At 48.0% G+C, this 21,307-nt stretch overlaps 1 protein-coding gene and 1 long non-coding RNA gene across 3 annotated transcripts; both read right to left on the bottom strand.

Annotated features, from left to right (window-relative positions):
- Positions 1–68: 68 nt before the first annotated feature.
- Positions 69–13,925, bottom strand: fhip1b (FHF complex subunit HOOK interacting protein 1B). 2 transcript variants are annotated; one of them, XM_012842350.3, is made up of 12 exons: positions 13,697–13,925; positions 12,334–12,765; positions 11,778–12,008; positions 9,161–9,319; positions 8,799–8,885; positions 8,431–8,598; positions 8,240–8,319; positions 7,635–7,804; positions 5,851–7,299; positions 5,507–5,685; positions 4,031–4,199; positions 69–3,401 (listed from the first exon to the last, which is right to left on the bottom strand). In XM_012842350.3, exons 1-12 carry the CDS (start codon positions 13,823–13,825, stop codon positions 3,085–3,087), a joined length of 3,570 nt encoding a protein of 1,189 aa, XP_012697804.2. In that variant the 5' UTR covers positions 13,826–13,925; the 3' UTR covers positions 69–3,084. The 2 variants fall into 2 exon arrangements, with proteins under 2 accessions (XP_012697804.2, XP_012697805.2); XM_012842351.3 differs by having other exon boundaries at positions 4,037–4,199.
- An 82-nt stretch (positions 13,926–14,007) lies between these two features.
- Positions 14,008–20,837, bottom strand: LOC105913265. The gene is made up of 3 exons (XR_001162937.3): positions 20,316–20,837; positions 16,625–16,789; positions 14,008–14,275 (listed from the first exon to the last, which is right to left on the bottom strand). It is a non-coding gene; the product is annotated as an uncharacterized LOC105913265 (long non-coding RNA).
- Positions 20,838–21,307: the final 470 nt, after the last annotated feature.

Genomic DNA, 21,307 nt, shown 5'->3' with positions numbered 1-21,307 from the left:
CAAAAACCAATCAAAAGAAGCTGGTTACAATTAAAAGCACCCAAATAAGATTCAAAGATTGGATCCACTTTGGACTGAAAAGAGAACATGTTGTTTATTGAGAGATGAAATCCCTTTTCCTCTTTGGGGCAGCTTTAGTGCACAGAAGTATATCAAAATATTTGCATGAGCTCTGAATCAATTCATGAATGGCCATGCAAACACATATAGACACACACACACACACACACACACACACACACACACACACACACACACACACACACACACACACACACACTGTACCGCTTCAGAGGGTTGGCGATCACAGTCAAGCAAACCCTGGGAATATGGCTTAAGACCATTTTGTTCATCTATGGACTGATTAATTAAAAAACAAAGCATAAAATACAACTCTCTGCACTACTGTTCCTCATTGTATCATACACTTCATCTCTGTCAAAGAATATTAAACCATGTTGTTTTCATACAGACTTCAATCATCAACTGAAAAAGTATACTAAAGCATAAAAAAATGTAAAAGCCCAGAGTCTGAGTCTGAGCGGATCAATCAAGCCCGGTTCCCCTGAGCAGACTTCCTTGATGGTCTCAAAGACAGTGCGGACGGATCAGTGGATGGATGTTTGCCCTCCTCACCTCCAGCGGCTAGCCGTTTCTCTGGCACTCTCTCCTGCTCCTGCTCTCTGCCAAAAACACTGAGAGACCACTCAAAGGAGAATGAGGAGTTTCGCCAAGTGCCAATTCCGGTTTAAAAAAAAAAAAAGAAAGAAAATAACCCAACACAACTCTGGTTCTCTCGCAGTTTTCCGGATAATTTGAAACGCCACACTCTCCTCCACCACACTCCGAAAACATGTGAATCTTCCTTGGCTTCTGGCTCCAAAGACTGACATTCAGTGACATATTCAAACAAAAACAGTAACAAAAGATGAAAGAGAATCAATGGCTTGGGTTTACTTGTTGGAAGGAGTTCTTTTTTTCTTTTTTAACAACATATTCTAAAACTTGACAGTTGCCACCAGCAACATCACAAGAAAAATCAAACCTGCTGTCGGTCACAAGCTTGCTCTCCACACACACACGGACACACGCAAGCACACACACACACACACAAAAAAAGTGACAAGAGCATTGGCAAACCAAATGAATACAAAAACACACTGCAGTGGAAGCAGAACACAGCTGTGGAAGTTGGATGCAGCTAAAAACCCAGCTCAAAACTGGAGACAGGCTTTCACAATGTCCCAAGGCCTTGTCCCTTACACTCAAAAGCCTGGACAGAACAAGGGGTGTTTGTTCACAGACGCAAACGTCAAAGCTATGGGATAACAACAAAACAGAGACATGAGTGGAGAGAGGAGACAGCTGAACGCTGCCCGCCGGAGCTAAATGCATTGTAGCGTCATCATTTGCAGACAGATAAATACGTGATGGATAATTAGGGACGGAAAGATAAGTGAAGGAACGGGAAAAAAAATTCTAACAAAAATGCCACGACCGGAACACTGCTTTCAAAATATAATGCACACTTCCCAATGACACAGAAAGATGAACTGGCTACTGAGCTGTTGCCCTTCAGTGGGCGAACACTGGATGGGAACAGATTACGCTCCTTCACACTCTTCAGGCTTCTGTTGCTGGCAGACCAGCAGACAACATGCAAAAAAGAAATAAAAAATACAACAGCACACCGACACATTTCCATTATGGCATTGTGGAATGGAAGATGCGCACCACTGTGAGTATGCATGTCATAAAAGAGAGAGAGTGTGTGTGTGTGTGTGACGTGTGTCCTCTTTCACTCTCTCCATCACTCGCTAACACACATGCGTACACACATACAAACACTTAGCACCAATGCAGAAGCTTTCATTCAAGTGCCTTGCTCCCACACATGGCTGATATGTGTTGAAATATTAAGAGACATATATGATCATTCAAACCATTAAAAAAAAACCACAAGACACACATAGTGTTTGCTTTTCTCCAGTACTACAGACCACAGAAGATGGAGAGGCAAAAAGGAGGAGGAGAAAGAAACACGTATGGCTCTCAATTTCCTACTCATCATTAGGGTTTTTATACCCCCACCCCACTCTCCTCTCCCCTCTCTCCATCCTCCCTGCACTCTGCCTAGCTGAGGTGATGTTTTAATTTATAAACATGTTAATTAAAAAAAAAAAAGGAGGCGTGTCCTCGAGATGGTCTGAGACGATTGGCCTGTGAGCTCCTTACTCCCCACCAGCTCCACATAGTGGCAGTAGCGAGGGTCAGAGGTCGAGTCTGAGATGCTGACAGCAGGGTTGGTCTCCTCCGTTGATGTGCAGCTGTGAGGATCACAAAAAAAAAAGAGGCGCAGCGTTGTCGTTTTTTTTTTTTTCCTTTCTTTTGTTATTGTTTGTTGTTTTTTTTTTTCCCCAGACGGTGAGAGGTGAGCGGTTATTCCTTTTCCAAAAAAACAAAACTATTCCACCAATGCATTGCTTGAAACATGTCCGACACACAAAGACAAACAGGATCTTAAAAACATGTAGAAAACGAATGAGGATCGGTCTTGTGTACTTCCCTGTGTGCCGGCTCCTGTCCTGCAGCAGACTACAGGGGGCATCAGTCACAGACTTGAGAGGGGAGTGCTGTGCAACTTCTTCATTCAGCTGTGCCTCTAGAATACAGCCCTACAGTGATGGAGCTCTGCACAGTGTATGTGTATTTGTATATGTGTGTGTGTATGTGTGTGTATGTGTGTACACGTGTGAAGGCTGTTTCCAGGAAATAGCCATCAAGCGATTACAGTCGCTGTGTATATAAAACCCGTCATACACATAAATATTCTATATATCTTATATATTTATACTCTGTCTATGTATAGGTATGTACACAGCTATGCACAGATGTGTGGTGCCCTTTACACGAACACCACAAACGTCTTTAAAAAATAAAACAAACAAAAAAAAAACCTTTTCCAGCGGCCATCTCTCTCTGCAGGTTTTCACCTAATACTGCCCTCATGTGGCTGGAAAGAAAAAAACTAAAGTTTCCGGGGTCACTGTGGTGTGTGTGTGTGGGCGTATGCATGTTCTGGGGTCACTCTTCGGCGCCCGGGCTGCTGCGGGGGAAGGGCAGGGCGACGGCGTGCTCCTGGGCCAGCGCGGCCAGCTCCTTGAGGAACTCGGAGAAGACCACGGCGCAGTAGACGGCGTTCTTGACGCGCAGCGCCTCGGCCTGACGCTCCAGGCCGGAGGCGGACGAGGAGGGCGTGGCGCCGCGGAAGAGCGCGCTGTGCAGCGACTGGCCGCCGTCGCGCACGTGCGCGTAAGCCAGCTGGGCGGCGTGGCGCGCGCGGGTCGGGCTGTTGGTGTGGCGCAGGATCAGGTCGCCCAGAGACGGCTTACGGCTCTTCACTGGATGGGAGAGAGAGAGAGAGAGAGAAATAAATAAGGAGTGAATGTGTGTGTTCAAAGAGAGATTAAAATCAAAGACTCAAAGATCGATTCACAGAAAGATTTAAAGAGTATTACAAAGAAAGATTATTTTCTTCAAGCTGTAAGAAAATCTAAATAAATAAATAAGAAAAAAAGCTGAATTTGGTTGGAAGAAAACTTACTGGCTAACCCAAGCAGAGCTATAAAACAAAACCACAATCATCTCGAACAAAAGCCCCAGTGTCTCCTCACAGACACCTCGCTGCTGCGACCAGAGAAATGAGGACACAGGGGGAGCGGCTCTGGAGTCCCAGTTGTCCAAAAGTCAAACATCTGTGGCTCAACCCCACAGTCGGCACTGAGCTCTGCCAGCACACATTACTGCCCAACAAACACAGGCCTCAGATGACTGTAATTACAGACAGCTGAACTGGGGCATCTCACTGAAGCAGGCCACCCTCCCCCTCCTTCCCTCTTGTTCCCCCCCTTTCCCTCCTTCCCTCTTGTCCCCCCCCGTCCTCCCAACCCATTATTTTTTCTCCTTCTCTCCATTTCTACCATTCCAACCCCCACTCCCTCTGCTCCTGCTCTAGTTCTGGTGTGCTCACCCTCACCCATGGAGTCGGAGCGGCGCAGGCCGGGCAAACTGGTGGGCGAGTCGCTCCAGTCCAGCTTGCCGCGGGCCAGCAGGTAGCGCCGGGCTTTTGTCAGCATGGCCGGGAAGTCCTCGTGCATGGCGGCGAACACCTCGATGCGGTTCTTTACTGTGCCCAGCACCTGAGGAGACAGAGGAGGAGGAAGAGGGGGAAAAGGAGGAAGATGACCAAGACAGCAGCAAAATAAAAAGGAATTAATAAATACAAAATTGCCAAGTTATTGAAAAAAAAAAACAGTGACATAGATGACCTGGCCTTGTACTGCCTACATATACACAACAGAGGGCAGTAGAGAGCAACAGGGCTCATTAGCCATTTCTACTGATCCTTTGCACTCACTTATGTCCTCAAAATATCAAGGTCGTGGATGGTTCTCCTCAAACAAAAGCCCTTCAAGTCATGAGCGAAGAGAAGAACCCTCATTGCCTGTTTTCAGAAGGTCACATGTGTTGCTCATGTGTGCATGTTTGGACAGGCCCAATTTCAACACTTCTGATGACTCAGATGTTAGTGGTTCAGTCTGCTCCTTCGTGCAGGCTAGCATATTTTAAACTGGTCACCCGGGGCCAGTTACAGACTCATACTGTGGGTTTAAGAGTGAACAGTACCTCCCACGTTCAAATGATACTCATAAGTTAATCAAATGCAAATCAGTTTCAATGTTTGTATCGCAAAAAAAGAAGAAGAAAAAAAAGATTGCTGGCTTAAGGCTGTACCTGATAAAGAAACATCCGTGAAGAAGCTTGTTTTGGTCTGAACATTGTTGCCATTGCAATGCACTTGTTATTTTAAAACGATTCCATTTAATTTACGTCATTAACTTCAGCTGTTGCCATCTGCTCCTCTCCTTGGACGTCCATCCAAACCCACACACTGATTTCTCTGAAGCTGCTGTAACCAAGCAACAAACTTCTAATCGGCATCTTTCAATCCACCTCAGCTGATGTGGCATGCTTTCGGTACGCCGATAATCAGGTGATGTGGCACACATTCGGTTTAACTCTATTAACCTTGCACATGATCCCTCCGTGGTCTGGAGGAATCTGATAAAATGCCTAGGCCAACTAATTAGTGGCAGTTGGTCTGGAGCAAAAACATTCTGAATGCCTGCATGTCTAGGTCAGTGGTTCCTCAGTCATTCACAAAATAGACTATTTTTGTTTGTTTATCAGTCTCAACGCTGTTGTCGGGGAAATAGGTGGCAGCAATTTAGTTTCACTTCACTTTTTATGAGGGTAAGTGAAAATGGTGGTTTAGTTGGTCTAAACTGTATGTGTTTTTTTTTGTAGAAATCTAGAAATTTCCAGGAACTATACTGGGGCCCTGACCCCCAAGGTTGGAAAACCCTGTTGTATGCACATGTGGTCCTGGCCAAGTGAAGTGGAGTGTGTTGGGTGTGAGGGACAGCCGTCAGTGAGTGCCACGTACCTGGATGAGAGACTTGACGCTTGGCTGGAAGACCATGTTGGCGTTGAGGAGGAAGGAGCGGATGAGAGGCTGAGGGTAGCAGGCCAGCTGGAAGACCATGCCCGTCAGCAGGATGTTCACATACAGAGAGTTCTGCAGCATGTTCTCCAGCTTGGCAAACAACACCATAATAAACGGCCCTGTAATGGAGAGAGAGAGAGAGAGAGAGACAGACAGAAAGAAGGTGAAGGAGAGAATGTGAGATTGATTTTTGATTTGAACTAGATTGGCAGAGAGGTTTCGGAATGGTAATCAAAGCTGCTTCAGTAGAGTTCACATGAAAGACTTTAGGAGATGAGGTTTACCAGTGTATGGCGGAGCGGCAGGCTGTCCCAGGGGCCTGGCAGGACTGAACAAGCCTTCTGCGGCGTTCTCCATCTTGGCCTCTCCGACTCCCGACTCGGTCTCCAGCGGCGTGGGTGGTGGCTGCGGCTCGTCCTCCGTCTGCTCCAGGATGGGCACGTCTCTGTTGAGCTCCTCCAGGGCCTGGCCGGCTGCCCTGCGCCCCCGCAGACGCTCCTCCAGCTCCCTCAGCTCCTGGTGGAACGCCTCAATGCTGATGCCCTGGCCGTTGGAGTCCCCGGCCTGTGGCACCGCCACCGGTGCCCGCTCCAGGAGCTCCTCGATCAGGCTCTCCACCGACTGCAGCCCCCGGTTCGACGCAGAGGAGGCCTCCGGGACTGGGGCAGGAGACGGAGTCGGCTTTGAGCCCTCATCGGGTTGGCTCTCTGGGACCGGGCAGGACAGCGGTGGACCAGCAGGCTGGGGTTGGCGGGAGACTTGAGGAAGGGTCTGCTGGAGGGTGCCCGCCCCAGCGCGGACATCGCCGCCGCAGCCGCCCTGCAGTGGTGGGCAGGCCTCGAGGGTGCACATGCCCACCGTGCCGTTCTGGCCCAGATCCCCACCGGAGCTGCTTGCGTCCACATCCCTCTTCACCTTCTTTACCTCCATCCCTCCGTCCGAGACGTCAGGGCAGCTGTCCCCCCGGCCCGTCCCGTTAAAGAGGGCCTGGTGCGGGGCTGCAGGGTCAGAGGTGGGCACAGTGGAGGTTGGCATTGTTGTTGCTGATGATGATGAGGATGATGATGAAGAGGAAAGGTGGAGAGGGGCCGTGTTGAGAGGCATCTGGTCTCGCTGCAAGCTGCGCTTCTTGCTGCGTGGCGTCAGGCTGATGCAGTTCTTGCTGATGGTCACGTCCCACTCGCCGCTGTCCCGCTCCGAGCTGGTCCACTCCGACCGCGCCGCCTCCACCACCGCCGCCCGCTCCTTCTGCCCAGCTTCACCCGAGCCCGGCCCCAAGCCTGTGCTTGCACCCGTACCCGCACTGGCACCGGGGGTCGAGCCACCCTGTAGGGAGAAGTGCTCGGGCACCAGGTTCAGGCTGGGATGGCTAGTTGGAGGGGGCGGGGGCAGCGGTGCCAGGTTCGGGGAGGGGTCCTCGCCGTCGTAGGGGGCCGACCAGTCGCGGCAGGCCCACGAGCAGAGCTCGATGCCGCGCCGCGCGTCCCGCAGGTAGTCCAGGTAACCCATCTCCCCGTCCGGCACGTCAGTGGTGCCCGAGCCCTGGTGCAGGGGGCTGTCAGGAGAGAGGGGGGCAGCCGGACCCCCACGGGGGGAGGAGGGTGTGGGGTCGGCGCTGGAGGGGGAGCTGGCTGAGCCGCCGCCCGTGCTCTGCTGGCGCATGAAGAGGGCCAGACGGGACGGTGTGCTGGGTCTCGGGTGGACAGGAGACTCAGAGCTAGGGCTGCCCAGAACTAAGAAAAAGAAAAAGAAAAAAAAAGGAGATTAAAGGGTAAAAAGGAGATTAAAGGGTAAAAAGGAGATAAAAGGGTGAAAAGGAGGAGAGAAGCAAAAGGAATGAGAGAAGGGTGAAAGATAGAAATATCAATGAATTCATCATTTCTCTACTGCATGTATTCTGTAAACGATCATGGAAGCCTGTAATCAGAATACGTTTTTTGAGAATAACTCCCTGTATGGAAGAAAGGGTAAGCTTGTATGCTAAACATACAGACACCAGAAATCCATGTACACAGGCGAGTGTGTGAGCGTGTGTGCATACATATGACTTTTTAGCATGCAACCTCACCTTTCCCCCAGAAAGCAGGCTCCTCCTCCCGATCACTAGATGGCGCTGTGCTGACGTGGCAGCATTCAGGGATGAGGGAGAGGAACTTGTCTGCTGACTTGCCGTAGATGTCAGTCTCTCTGACCGCACGCCTCTGACTCAGCATCACGTGTGTGCACGGCAGCAGATACCTATAATAACAACAACAAGACACACACACACACACACACGGTCATGCCATCTTGAAAATTAGGTAAATGTGGGTCAGTAGAGGGTTATATCCTCTTTTAAAGGACTGCTTGTTTTACAGAGGTATTTACAACTTGTGGATTACTTACACAGGGAATGTGAGGTCTAGGACAGCAAATGCTTTGGTAGTGAAGTTTCCAAAATCCAAAACATTGCATGAGGACTTTGACATCACAACTATGCAATACCTTTCAGAGCCATATCATATTCATTTAGAAATGTACCGAGTACTGAATCCTCAAATCAATGGACCATTCATAAGCTTCACTCTCCTTAAGTTTTAAATGGGGTGAGATATGAGCACACACACACACACACACACACACACACACACACACACACACACACACACACACACACACACACACACAGATTACCTGAGAACGAGCTGTAGCATGAGGTCCTCACAGTTGAGGGAGAGCAGTGTCTTGAAGAGGCTGAGAGAAACCATGCACAGCTGCAGATACACAAACAACATACACATTTAGATTTCCACTTGAAGATTATACACCCTCCTATACTACTGCGTGTGTGTGTGTGTGTGTGTGTGTGTGAACTCCTGACTGACCCGTGAGTTGCTGCTGATGCGCGTGAGCAGTGTGTCCAGGATGGTGTCGTTGTCGTGGCGATGCACCAGGATGAACTGCAGGAAGGTTTTGAGGAGGGACGTTTCTGTTACGCTGCGCAGGAAGAGGTCCAGGTAGGCCGTGCTGGCAATCATCTCATCAACAGACGACTGGGTCCAGGAAACATTGATAGAAAGTAAGAGAGAAAAGTCCTAATTTTTTTTTTTTTTTTAAACATGAAAGAGAGAAACAACACTAAAAAGTACACAGACCTCAACGCACTGAACAAACCCGGCAGTGAACACATCTGTGTTGAAAAGAATACAAAAACATCCAACTGTTGAAGAAGCAACGTAGTGACTGGCTGTACCTTGTGAAGGGCAGGGCCCATGACTGGCACCAGGAAGCCATTGTGGACGTAGTCAAGCAGCTGAGAGCGCACTAGTGGGTGAGCCACCTGTGTGGGACAGGGGACACAAAAACACACATCAAAACCGGGTATAGTGCAGTTACATAGGCCTCACAGAGCATAGGCAGGAGACGGCACAGCGTCTGACCATGTCTTCACACAACACTGTTGAGCCTCCTTGAGTTATCTTTTCAGTTATCAGGCACGCTAGAGTAATGGACAAGGTGTATGTACAAACATGTACAAACCGAGAGCTAAATGCTGAGGGAAATGTTAATTCTGTCCGAGTTCTCGTGTCTGAATGAAGGGCTGTCGCCGCTCACCTGCACCACGGCGTTGCAGAACTCCAGCGAGTTCATGAAGAGGACCAGCGAGGACACGCCCATCCAGTCCTCGCGCCGCAGCGCGTGCCAGTCGTCCCCCCGCACCTCGATCTTCCGTGGCAGAGACGAGTAAAGAGCGCTCAGGCCTGTGGCCAGCACCTGTGGAGAGGACAGAGGGGATGAGTGAGACAGGCCAGCCAACTGTGTGTCTGCGTCTGTGTGTGTGTGTGTGTGTGTGTGTGTGTGTGTGTGTGTGTGTGTGTGTGTGTGTGTTGGTGGCAGCAGACGAGAGGAGCTGTGGTAATTTACTGGCCACCCCTTGACACCATCCTGCTGCTCTGACCATCCATTCATGAAATGCATTAGGCAAACAGCTTTTACTTAAACTCCTAGCAGGAATGAAAACCTCGCACATGCAGTCGTGTCAAAAAAGTAACAAAAAATAAATAAAAAAATCAATCAAAGGTTTCATTTAAGATTTCTTCCTCCACAGAAACGTTGTGCCTTCAAGCTGCTGTGCCCTCAAGCTATTGTCCAATCATCAGGTCTCTACACAGCCAACAGCAGCGGGAAAAAAAAGCCCAGCTATGAAGATATTTCTGTCCAGGCTCTGATACAGACATGGCAACAGATGAGGAGGTTGAAGAGGAGGGGGGAGGTGGGGGCGGTGTAACAGGGGTGGGGGCGGGAGATTCCTCCCTTGTGCGGTGTGATCTGGCAGCGGTAATGAGACGCCTTGGTGGTAGCGCCGTGGAGCTTCTGAGGGGCAGAAGACCTGGGCGCTGCCGGCACCCACAGACGCGCAGACAGACAGGCAGGCAGATAGACAGACACCCCCTTTGGAGACGAGAGGCGCAATTACGCTAGACCCGGGGCTGGGGGGGGTCAGGCGAACACACAAACATTCCTCTGATTCTACCCCCCACCCCACCCCCCCACCTCTTCCATCTCATGAGTGGGGCAAAGAGCAACGGAACAGGGAGCAGTCAAATGTGCACAGTAAATGCAGAGAGGCAGGCCAGAGATCAAAGTGTGAGACAGCAGCGTAGATGTGAACAGTCGCGGCTGGAAAACAAAGACACGGGGGAACTGGTGGGGGAGGAGAAATCAAAGGATATACTCTTGAGGGGAGCAGGACATGCAGGATTGGACAGGAGAGAGAGAGAGAGAGAGAGAGAGAGATTTGACACATTCATCCTAGACGGCACCTTGGCTGGTCGGCGGCCTAAGTAGGTCAGACACGTCCTTATCTAATATTTCATGGGAGAGGAGAAGAGAGGAGAGGAGAGGAGAAGAGAAGGAGAAGAGAGAGGATTGAAGGCGAGGCAGAGGACATGGAAGCTGATGGGGCAGAGCAACAGAGAGGGCTAGGAAAGAAGGGGAAAAGGCAAGGAGAAGAGGAGAGAGGGAAAGGAACAGAGAATGAGGAGGGTTTCTATACAACAAAAATGTTAACATTAAGCCCCTCGTGCCAAATGTCTTAGTGGTGGAAACATTATGCCTTTCACCACTGCTGCTCATATGGGCATGGCAAAGACACAACGACACTACACCAGCAGTCACCCAGAGTACAATGCCTGTCTGTCCCGTCAGTAGAGTGCCAGCTCATGCCACCTCTCTCTCCCACGCCCACCCACGCCCACACACAGTGGCATCAGTGCTGGAGACAAGCTCGCACTGTCCACAGGCCCTCAGTAGAAACACAGCACGGCCCAGACACACACTGAGCCTGTGTTCCCACCCCACATTACAACTGCCATGACACACGCAGCATATGATGCTTATTGTGTGTCAACATCACCAGCCTACAAGGAAACAGCCCCAGCAACAGTGGCTAAATTGCTGAACTCGTTGCATAAAGCTGGCTGAATTCACTGACTTCATCTTCTAATCACAATCATTCTAATCTATACTGCCATCCGGCCTGTTCGGATGCGAGTCCACCAGCACCAGTGACAGTGACAGCTGAGACCCTCTCAACTGAAGGTTAACCTTTGTATGGTTAAGAAGTTTTGTATAGAAGTGTTCTAGGAGGTCTGGTGAACTTGGGACATCTCTTTAGATTGCTGGAAACTGGAGTTGACATCACAGACACAATGACTCACAGACATGGCCGCACCCAGGACCTGCACTGCATTTAGCCTAGCGCTTCAATCTGCAGAAAGCAGAAATAAACAGCCCTGTGGCCAGGCTGACACTTGCAGTACAGTAGGGCTGGCCAAATATGTTAAGCTATACTTATGCAACTCTATAGTTATAGATTGCTGAGAGGAAACCATATCTCAAGACATCGGTATCCAAAGTCAAGTGGTTAAAGACGAAAGTGTATTTTGCTAGCTTACAATCCATAAGCCCATACAGCAACATTCCATGTAATAGTGAGCAGCAAGCTAATAGTGACCGTTATTAGTTCATGCAAGCTGAAATCAATTCGTCGCATCCACCACTCCTGATTTAGTTAACCCACAGGCTACACTTCAAAGTAAAGGCGAGAGTTTAAAAAAAAGCAACAGAAAAGCAAGTCCGCATAACGGTAGCAACAATTACTAAATCATGATTCATCAGTGCAGGTGGTGTGTGAGAGAGAGAGAGAGAGAGTCCTGGTGAAAGCTCGTACCGGGCAGAAGTAGGAGTTCTCAGTGATGTACTGAGCCACTGCCTGGTTGCTGGCAGAAGTAGCCATGACGAGCAGCAGGGCGTCGCGCGCCTGCTGGCCGAGGGCGCCGTGGCGATGGATGAAGGGCACCAGCAGGGAGAAGATGAGCAGGTTGGTGGGGCCCTGAGGGGCCGGGGCCGCCTGGAACAACAACTCCAACACCCTCGGCTCCCGCGCCATGCATACACACACCTGAGGAGGAGGAGGAGAAGGAGACAAGGAGGTGATCAGGATGGAGTTCAGAAGAAAGAGGAACAAAAAGAAAAAGAGGTTAAGGGAGGAACAGGCAATGTCAGAAGTAAAAAAAAAGAGGGGGGGTTAGAAGTTGTGACAAGAAGAGAGAAAAAAAAGAAATATGCTATGAAAGCAGGCGATACAGTCTTTAAACATTTATTGCACTCATTCACAACAACAGCACAGTCACATCAGCTACACTGACCTGCTGTTCTGCACAGATCGACAATACCAACAGAATATGACCAAACACACAAACCCGGCCCCTTGAGACTCTTCTCACCTGGTTGAGCAGGAGCACCAGACTGGCCTCCAGGGCGGGGGGGCAGCCCAGCTGGGGGTCTGCGCAGGTGGCCAGCAGGCAGAACAGAGGCTGCAGCACGGCTGTGTGCTGGAGCAGGGGCTGCTGGGACTGGCCGATCAGCATCTCAAACAGCTTGAGCAGCGCCCCCTGGCTGTCAGGGTCCAGGCCGCGGCGAACGTGCCACTCCACCAGCCGCTCCAGGACCCTCTCCGACACCACGAAGTCCAGGATGGGCCCCATGGAGGCAGAAGCAGAGGAAGAGGAAGAGGAGGAGAGGCCCTCGGAGGAGTCGAGCTCCTGGGGCCGCTCCTCGGCTAGCAGGCACAGCATCTGGTCCGTGTGGTTCCTCACGGCGGTCAGGTCGTCAGCGCCTCCGGACACGGGGTCCTTCTGCTCCAGCACCCACGACACCTGACGGACACACACAGAGACAGAGAGCAAAAGTCATTTTCACTTCAAACTTTATTCTATTCTAACATATTCTATGTTCCTGTATCTATTAATTTTAATTAATTGCAATTACAATTTACCAATGTGTATGGATTGTGCTATACAAATAAAATTGCCTTGCCATGCATCCATGAACCAAAACTGTTATAAACACTGATCATTTCCCTACTACTTTGCAACATGTATTTTGTACCACAGGACCCAAGAAAAGAAAGAAAGGATTAAAAGAGAGCACGAGAGGAAGAGAGGTCATGGGTAGTTGGAGGGAGGTATAGGGCATGAAATAACATATATCCATAATGTATGTTCATACATTCTACAGTTGTATATTTTACACTATGTAAAGAGACTGGTGAAGAGAACAGTGAAGAGGGCACCAGAGAATGCTCTGCTTTTGTCAGTGGAAAACCCATTCACACACTCCTGGGAACAAGTATGTGTTCGAATGTGTGTGAAAGCTAGAGCTAGCTAATGATCACCCTGAGGGGTACAGATCCCACACGTGTCCTACAACACTGGGGACCACACACACACACACACACACACACACACACACACACACACACACACACACACACACACACACACACACACACACACACACACACACACACACACACAGAGATCAATAATATCTGACAGTGGCTCAATCTGTGTGTACAGATAAACAACTGAAACAGCAAGTTGACAATCATATTTACATCATCCCCGAACAACTGTAACCGCCCATACACATAAGGATCGATGGCCTCCAAAGTGGTGTAATTAGTTCAGTATGTGCACATGTAGTAGGAGAGAGTGAGAGTGAGAGAGAGAGAGAGAGAGAGAGAGAGAGAGCCCTAAACAAAAACCTTGGAAAACACACACAGCGATTTCAGTTGGGCGTTCTCACCTGTCTCCAGTGGTTCTGGAAGACCATGAGGCAGGTCTCCGGGTCGGCGGTGCAGGGGCTGGCGGGAGCAGCATTTCGGCCCGATCGAGAGCCAGTGCCCCTCGGGGTCAGACGACTTAACCAGCTCATTCTGCCCTCACACACTCACAGAGGGGGGAGAAGGAGAGAGGAAAGGAACAGAGGAGAGGAGAAGAGAAATGCGGAAAAGGGGGAGAGGGGGAAGGAGAGACCTGGGAGAGGGGGGGGAGGGAGGGAGGGAGGGGGGCTTGGAAAGGTGCAGAAGGAACCTCCAAAAACAAGAGGGGTGGAGCGTCCTTATATGCAGGCTGGGGGGTGAGAGGAGAGGAAGGGGAGGGCCGATTGCCCTAGAGTACGCAATGCTGTGGCCGTGGGGAGAGAGGGGGAGGAGGAGGAGGAGGAGGGGGGTGGCCGTCTCTCCAGATCACCGTCAGCACAGAGATGGAGCAGCGTTCAGACAGGGAGTTGGTCTGGTGCGGGGGTGAGGGTGGTCAGAGCTCCCTGCAGACCCGGTCATCCAGCCTGCAACCTGCACCACTCCATTCTCAGACAGATACACTCCTGCAGTGGAGAGGGAGAGAGAGAAAGAGAGAGAGAGAAACGAACATTAATTCAGTATGCATGGAGAGTAAACAAACAGCTGAAACCAAACACAGAAACAGCCTTTTAAAGCACTGATTTAATTACTCCAGGGTCAATATATTATTCATGTCACAGTAAACCTTACTGATTATAAGCACTACTGCAGGGCACAGCACAGTCATCAGTCGTGGAATCTATACGCATGTCCACATACCAACAGCCCACACAAATACACAAACCCTTTACATATACAGTAATAGACTGTGCAGAAACTATGACTAACATCTTGGCAGAAAAGTGAACCTACCACAACCAAACGGAATAATAAAAAGGTCAGCGAGGTCCGGCGAAAATGCACTGTTTTTATCAACATCCACTGTAAGCTTGCACTGATCCCATCAGAGGAAGAGCTCAAGAGTTTCACCTCAAACTTCCTGTGATGTCAGAACACTTCCTGAACATGAGCACATTCAATAGCCTTCCACCCTATAATATGTAACTGAGGTAGTCAAGCAGAAGTAGAGCAGAGCCCGCGCTCAAGGAACATGAGACAATCGATCCACAACACACTATGAACAGGCAATTAAAAACAGATGACGGTAACAAAACCACAGGGCCCATTCTCAAGTTTTACTTCTCAGAATTCTTTGTAAATACTGGGAATGACCAAGGTTTCTGCTGAACTGTCTGTTGACTTTCTGGGTAAAAACGCAGCCCCTAAATACCTCCACAACCACATATTAGAGGAACAGATTCAAATTAACAGCAGAGTTCAAATGAAGGTTGAGGAACAATAAAAGGCCTTTCTCTGCCACCTGAGAACTGCTCTTGAGAAGGAGCAGGCCTGTTTGGATTTCCTAGGAAGCCTGGAACAGCAGACATGGAATCCAAACACCAGAATGGCATGTGGACGACTCCACCCTGCCATCCCCAAAAAACTTCCTGGAATCTCACATGACTGCAGGTTTCCTTCCCTTGGAGGAGCCATACTGGCATAATCTCCAAGAAGCACAGGCGGACCGGCACGGGCGGAGCCCAGTGTGCGGAAACGGACGAGCCCAAATAGAGCTTCCCACCAAAGTATTTCACGGAGAAACAGTTAAGTACACTATAAAACATGCAAACTAACCTATGTGCAAACACATTATAGATAGAATCACATACAATATACATGTAAAAGGTGACCCCAAACAGATAAATCACAATCAATTCACCTCCGCTGGAGGCATGACCTACGTTTGAACTGTGAAACACTGCCCACTCAGGGCAAACAAACAAATCGACAAAGCCGACCGGATGAAGAATGTAGGTAAATAGATCGGGCGAGTCACTTTCTTCCCCGCTAGACTGCTACACACAGCATGGTCAAGTTTCCCATATTGGCCGTATGTATGCGTGTGTGTATATATTTACAGGAAGGGCTCTTTGGGTCAGACAGTATAACACATAATGGAACCCTGTCAGGCAAGTGTGCGCACGCACACACACAGCTGAATAATGCAGTTTCTGGAACTCTGACTACACATAGCTTTCAACTTTCACCTCACTTTGAGTTAATCAGCTGTGTCAGGTCATAATCAGCTGACTCCTACCACTACTACTGTCTGTGTCAAAAGGAACAACCTATTGTGTAACCAGGCTAAGCACTGAGGCAAGTAAGAAAGGCACCTTTATCATGCTGTTTCACCATCGTGGCTGCTTCAAGACAACAGGGGAAGAGGTTAAGCTGTTAGCATCAACAGCAGACAAAAAGACAGAGCCGGGACTAACAAAATTAACCCATATCAGCACTCGAAGACATCATAAATTAATTTCCCTTAACTGAATTTTCTTGAAAGAGACAGGCTGATGACTCAAAAGGGGGAAGATAGCCGAGAGAGACATTAGAAGAGTAGAATTATGGTTTCAGCAAAGTGTTTGACAGCAGTCAACAAAGGATTTAACAAGGTCATGTCGAGCAGAAAGCTTGTCATTGAAATAGCTAACCGTCTTAGTATACGTGACTGTGTGCACTGTGATCCAGATCTCTTCCTCATGACCATGGCTTCCAGTAAACACACACACACAAACACACACACAAACACACACACACCAATATAACCTTCTCCATTCTCACCCCGCTCTCTGGAGAACAGGACAAGTTTTAGCGCCGAGAACTGTAGGGCACCTTCAGTGTCCTCACTGCTTTTGTATGTGTGTATGTGTGTGTGTGTGTGTGTGTGTGTGTGTGTGTGTGTGTGTGTGTGTGTGTACGTATGTGTAAGAGGGAGAGGAACAGAGAGGAAAAAGTGTGTCGGTGTGCCGGCAAGAGAGAGAACATGCTCTTACTTGAGCTGAGGTTTGGTGTGGCAAGCTAGAGCTCCATGTCGTCCTCAAGGGCTCTGAGTCATATCTCTGGTCCCTCCAGAACTTTCAATAACGTGCTTCCCACTGCTGCTGCTGCTGCTGCTGCTGCTGCTGCCTGTGCTGTGGTCGCTTGCTGTTGCCAACGTCCTGTAAAGGGAAAATCAATAAAGTCCAATCTGAATAGAATGTAGGATAATAACCGGTCTCCTTAGGTAAACAGAAGCATGCTTGTGAGTTGTGTATCTATTCTAATAGCAACAGAGATGTTCCACAAATTTCTGAACGAAAACAAAAATATGCTTTGTGTTTACACTGAAGGAAGCACTCAGTACATTGTGTTCATCAATGAGGTAGACCTGCTCTGGTTCCTAGTCTTTCAAACCTAATAACTAACCGTGTGTCTGGCTTTCTGAAAGCCCCCCCCCCGACAGATCTTACAAAAGATAACCATCTTCACCCAAAAACACCAGTTTTGCTCCATCTGCTTCGCCCTAAAAGAGTCCATTCCCATTTACCTAAATATTTTTGTGACAGCCATTCCCTTTCTAACAAGTGTGAACAGAAGAGAAAGCCTTTTTTCTCCATTGCGGGATCCCTGAAGCAGTGGAACACATTTGTTTTTCCAGCTCAGTGACTAGAGGCCATGAAGAAACAGGCACTTCCTTGTGTTGCGTTAGTATTTGTTTATTCAACTGTGATCCTGCTGAGACCGCACTCGCACTAGAAAGCAAGACTGAATATGGACAGAAAGGACACAAGGTGGTAGGGTTCGGCTTGGTTAAGATGCACTCAACGACCCTGACAATATATAAAAATACTGCCCTGCCAGGACAGAGAATCGAAGTAGACCTTGGTAAGTGCACTGCCTCTTTACCATGCAACCTGAAAACCACAGAGAGAGGGGCAGTCCATCAAAAAAACACACAAAACAATAGCACACCTGGAGATAAACAAGCACTAGCCATGCAAAGCTAACTTGATAGTATCGGTCTTCCCAGCAGGCCCAGTTTGAATTCAGAGAAAGCTAAACTTTACGCAACGCCACCACTCAAGTCTGTGTGAGGGGAAACCATGACTAATACAAAGCTAATAATAAAACACTGACATGAAACAATACAATTCATGTGACAGCACTGTCCTCTAAATTAGTCAGTCGCCGCCTCGCCGGATGATGACTAAATTGACCATTACTTTAGCTGACGTTGTGGTTTTACTTTGGACAAATGTATAAACCCTAGACGGGAAAACTTGATACTCTCATTTGCTCTCCCTCAGTGTGTGAGAGAGGCAAGCTTGCTGGACCAGACAGAAAGTCACTTCTATCCCCCACCTATAATTAAGCATTAGCCAGGTGTGCGGCTCACCTGGTCAATGACGCAAACGGACAATGAATTTTACACTACTGCAACAGAACAGTCAAGACACCAAAGCATCTTCAAAGGTATTATAGGGACACTGGTCGCACTGAAAAGAGAATTCTCAGATAATATTGTGTGATTGTTGATATCCTGAGAGCTGGATTGTATGGTCACTCTGTAGCAGTTACAAGTGATGTTCAAACAACAGACCTGGAAGGGAAAGAGGGCCTAACAAAACTATTTAAGCCTTAATGCTTTAGTACACATTACATCCTAGCTGACTGACTTTCACATGCTTTAAAAAATACCCTGACAAGGGTTCTGTGTTCCGGTGTGGAACACGCCACAAAAACGTAAAAAAAAATAAAAAGCTTTCACAGCAGGACATTGCCAACTATATAACCATTTACAACACTGGTGTCAACACTAGTTAGCATTTTAGCAAGCAATCATTGCCAATTGGGCTGTTTGAGGCGTTTTCAAAGTTTATGCATGACTTTTAGGCAGTTAGCTCACAAAGAGAAAAAATTAGAAAGAAGGGGGGAAAGGAAAAAAACACAGTGATGCTTGCAAGAGAAATAAGTCCCCACAACGCTGACAACTGGACAATCTGTGAAAACTCTGGGTGAATATATTACAGGTTTTGAGAGACAAAGGTTTCTGTTGGCAGGTCGCATTCTTTCCACTCCCTTATGCTGTTGGACAGGTGCAAAGTTCAGTTCGGCAAGCACTAAATTGCAGGGTGTCTCGCGATCGCAAACAAAGATGTGACCAAACCAAATGCAATAAAAAAACACCGGTATCATTAAGGTCTCACGAACAGTGAATACCTTTCTTCTCGGGATACACTCTAGTTACTGAACACGATCACACTGATCAGCATATCATAAGGAAAGCAACCGCAGTCGATTGAGTGAGTAGGGACAGTAGGCTAACGTTAAGGCAACGTATTTTTATTGACGTGTACACAAGTGCAAGATGTCTGGGCCCCATAAATGCCTAGTACCCCCTACCATAACACTACTGTATCTTAGGTCCTAAAAACACAACTCATGTGGGGGATTCAATATAGCAACTACCTAAATGACCCTCACCCTACTACGTAAAGTAGCTCTCAAACTAGTTATTAGCGTCTCGACAGTGATTAGCCAACACTGCAGAAATCAGTTGAACGTTAAGTAACTTCATGCAAGTTTTAACTTGTCAGTTACAGAATCGAATGTGTTTCAGATGTACGTGACATCATGAGAACATAAAGCATAGGTCGTCGGCTATCAAGCTAGCTGGATATGACACCAAGGCATTGCTACCAAGCTAAGTAGCAGTGATTTTCCCTGACCGTTATATTTAACTGTTATTCGACTCGACAACATCGTTATCTGACGAACCGTTGAGTTCATAAGTATAATCAACGAGCCCAGTATTCAATTACTGAAATAGTATAAACAATTGTTGGTGCATTCAAGCTATTCAATATGTAATTAACGTCTTGTGTGCGAAATTTCAGCACTGGCTTAATTGCTTAGTGGTGAACTGATTTCAATTAGCCCGCTAGCTAAAAAGCTAACGTAATCCATCATGCATTAACGTAGTGAGTTATTCACATTAGCCCACCAAAAGATAATTCACCTATCGATGCACAAATCTAACTACTTCACACACTGAAACTAGCTAATGTTATCTAGCTAACTAGATAGCCAGCTAGCCACCTATCTACATAAACAGCTATAGACGTAATGGAATGGATTTGATGCATGCCCCCCGCCACACTTGCCTGACAATAACAAACGGTTAAGTACTTAGCAAACCATTTAATCGGACCTAATCTAATCAAGGTTATCTGCTAAAATTAACGTTATAATGGCTAAAAGTTATCCGGGCGGTGATGCTATGTACCACAATCATAGACCAGCTAACTGAGAGGTAAACATGCTATCGCTAGCTGGCTAATGTTACCAATAAACCATATAGAAGTAACGTTGAGGATGTATGGGAATTACTATTTTGATCAAGCTTGTATCTGTAACAGCGTGCCATTAGCTGCCGTTGGTTGTCGTCAAGGTCTCTTTAGCAGAGTAAAATGCAGCTGGTCCAACAAAATGACATTTTATCACGCCACGCAACACATCCCAGTACCGGGTGCAGGGCTGTTCAAAACCATCCACTGCGATCAGATTGAACTGGCATTATAACCGTTAACGATACTTCTGTCGCAGTGGACCACACAGGTAACTAAATGTTTTAAGCGCAAATGTTACAGTCTACTACTTGAAATGCAACAAATCTCAGCGTTGGTTATACATGAAGCCACCCACCTGCTTTATTTCCAGTATTTCACAACGTTAAATGTTGGGTTGCCAAGCAGAGATTTCTACGGAGTAAACTGCCCGAGAAGGGCAGCTAGCAAATAAATTCCAATCACGTCCACTGGTGCCTTTTCTTGAAAAAAAGGTAAACATAAACCAATGGCAGCAGATGACACTCATTCATATCATTAATCTTCCGGGCCAGTTGTAAACCGCAGAATTCTGCCAGTCATAAACAAACGTTGGTTAGATTTCTCAATCACTCTCCCTTTTCGCAGCCATCTTCCTCGAATCGCTCAGTCACACCCACACGCAAGGGACGTTATGACGTCTTGTAAGAGCCGTGCTAGATAGTTCACACTCAGCAGCACGATCTCCCAAAAACTTTTTTGCTCAGAAATGAATGATCCATTTTTGAGGATGTTGCCAATGAATTCTGATAGCACTAGTTGTGGCCTCGGATGAAATCTGTTGTGCAGCAGCTCACAATAGTTTGTCCACATCGTCGCCTCACTCTTTTCTGTCTTGAGTTGTTCTACAAGTAATATACAGTATTACTGAAATATGGCACAATTTTGTGCTGAATCAATCATTTATATTCCTGTAACGAAGTGACAGTGGTCCGGGAGCGGAGCATCAGTGACTTCACCTGTGCCTGATGAGGACTGGGTGGGACGGACTAGCGTTGAAGGGGTGAGTTGATCGTGGGTAGTCGCGTCTGGGGACCGGCGCTTGGCGCTGACAGCCAAACCTAGAAGAGTACTCATTGCTGGGGGTGAGTGTCGTTTGCATACGTGTTCGGGTCGCCCATGGTGAAGAAAGGCAGCTGGACTTTCATGGCCCAGAAAGATCAAGAGAAGCTCAGCCATGCTTTATATCCAGTCTGGGTCTGCCCAAAAAGACCATTAAACAGCTGCAGCTCATTCAAAGTGCTGCTGCTAGAGATGTTTCCAGGACCAAGAGAACAGAACACATTACTCCAGTTCTAAATGCTTTACACT

This window comes from Clupea harengus, chromosome 2, assembly GCF_900700415.2.
Source record: "Clupea harengus chromosome 2, Ch_v2.0.2, whole genome shotgun sequence".
Taxonomy (NCBI): Eukaryota; Metazoa; Chordata; class Actinopteri; order Clupeiformes; family Clupeidae; genus Clupea; species Clupea harengus.
The sequence above is the reverse complement of the archived record's forward strand: the minus strand, read 5'-3'. Positions and strand labels throughout refer to the sequence as shown.

Bases quoted from the DNA above. Each gene is read 5' to 3' on its own strand.
- fhip1b (XM_012842350.3), bottom strand. From the start codon at position 13,825: ATGAGCTGGTTAAGTCGTCTGACCCCGAGGGGCACTGGCTCTCGATCG. The intron at 9,320-11,777 runs GTACGAGCTTTC...TCCTCTCCACAG, and splicing joins AGAACTCCTACTTCTGCCCG to GTGCTGGCCACAGGCCTGAG. The intron at 8,886-9,160 runs GTGAGCGGCGAC...TGTCCCACACAG, and splicing joins TCTGCAACGCCGTGGTGCAG to GTGGCTCACCCACTAGTGCG.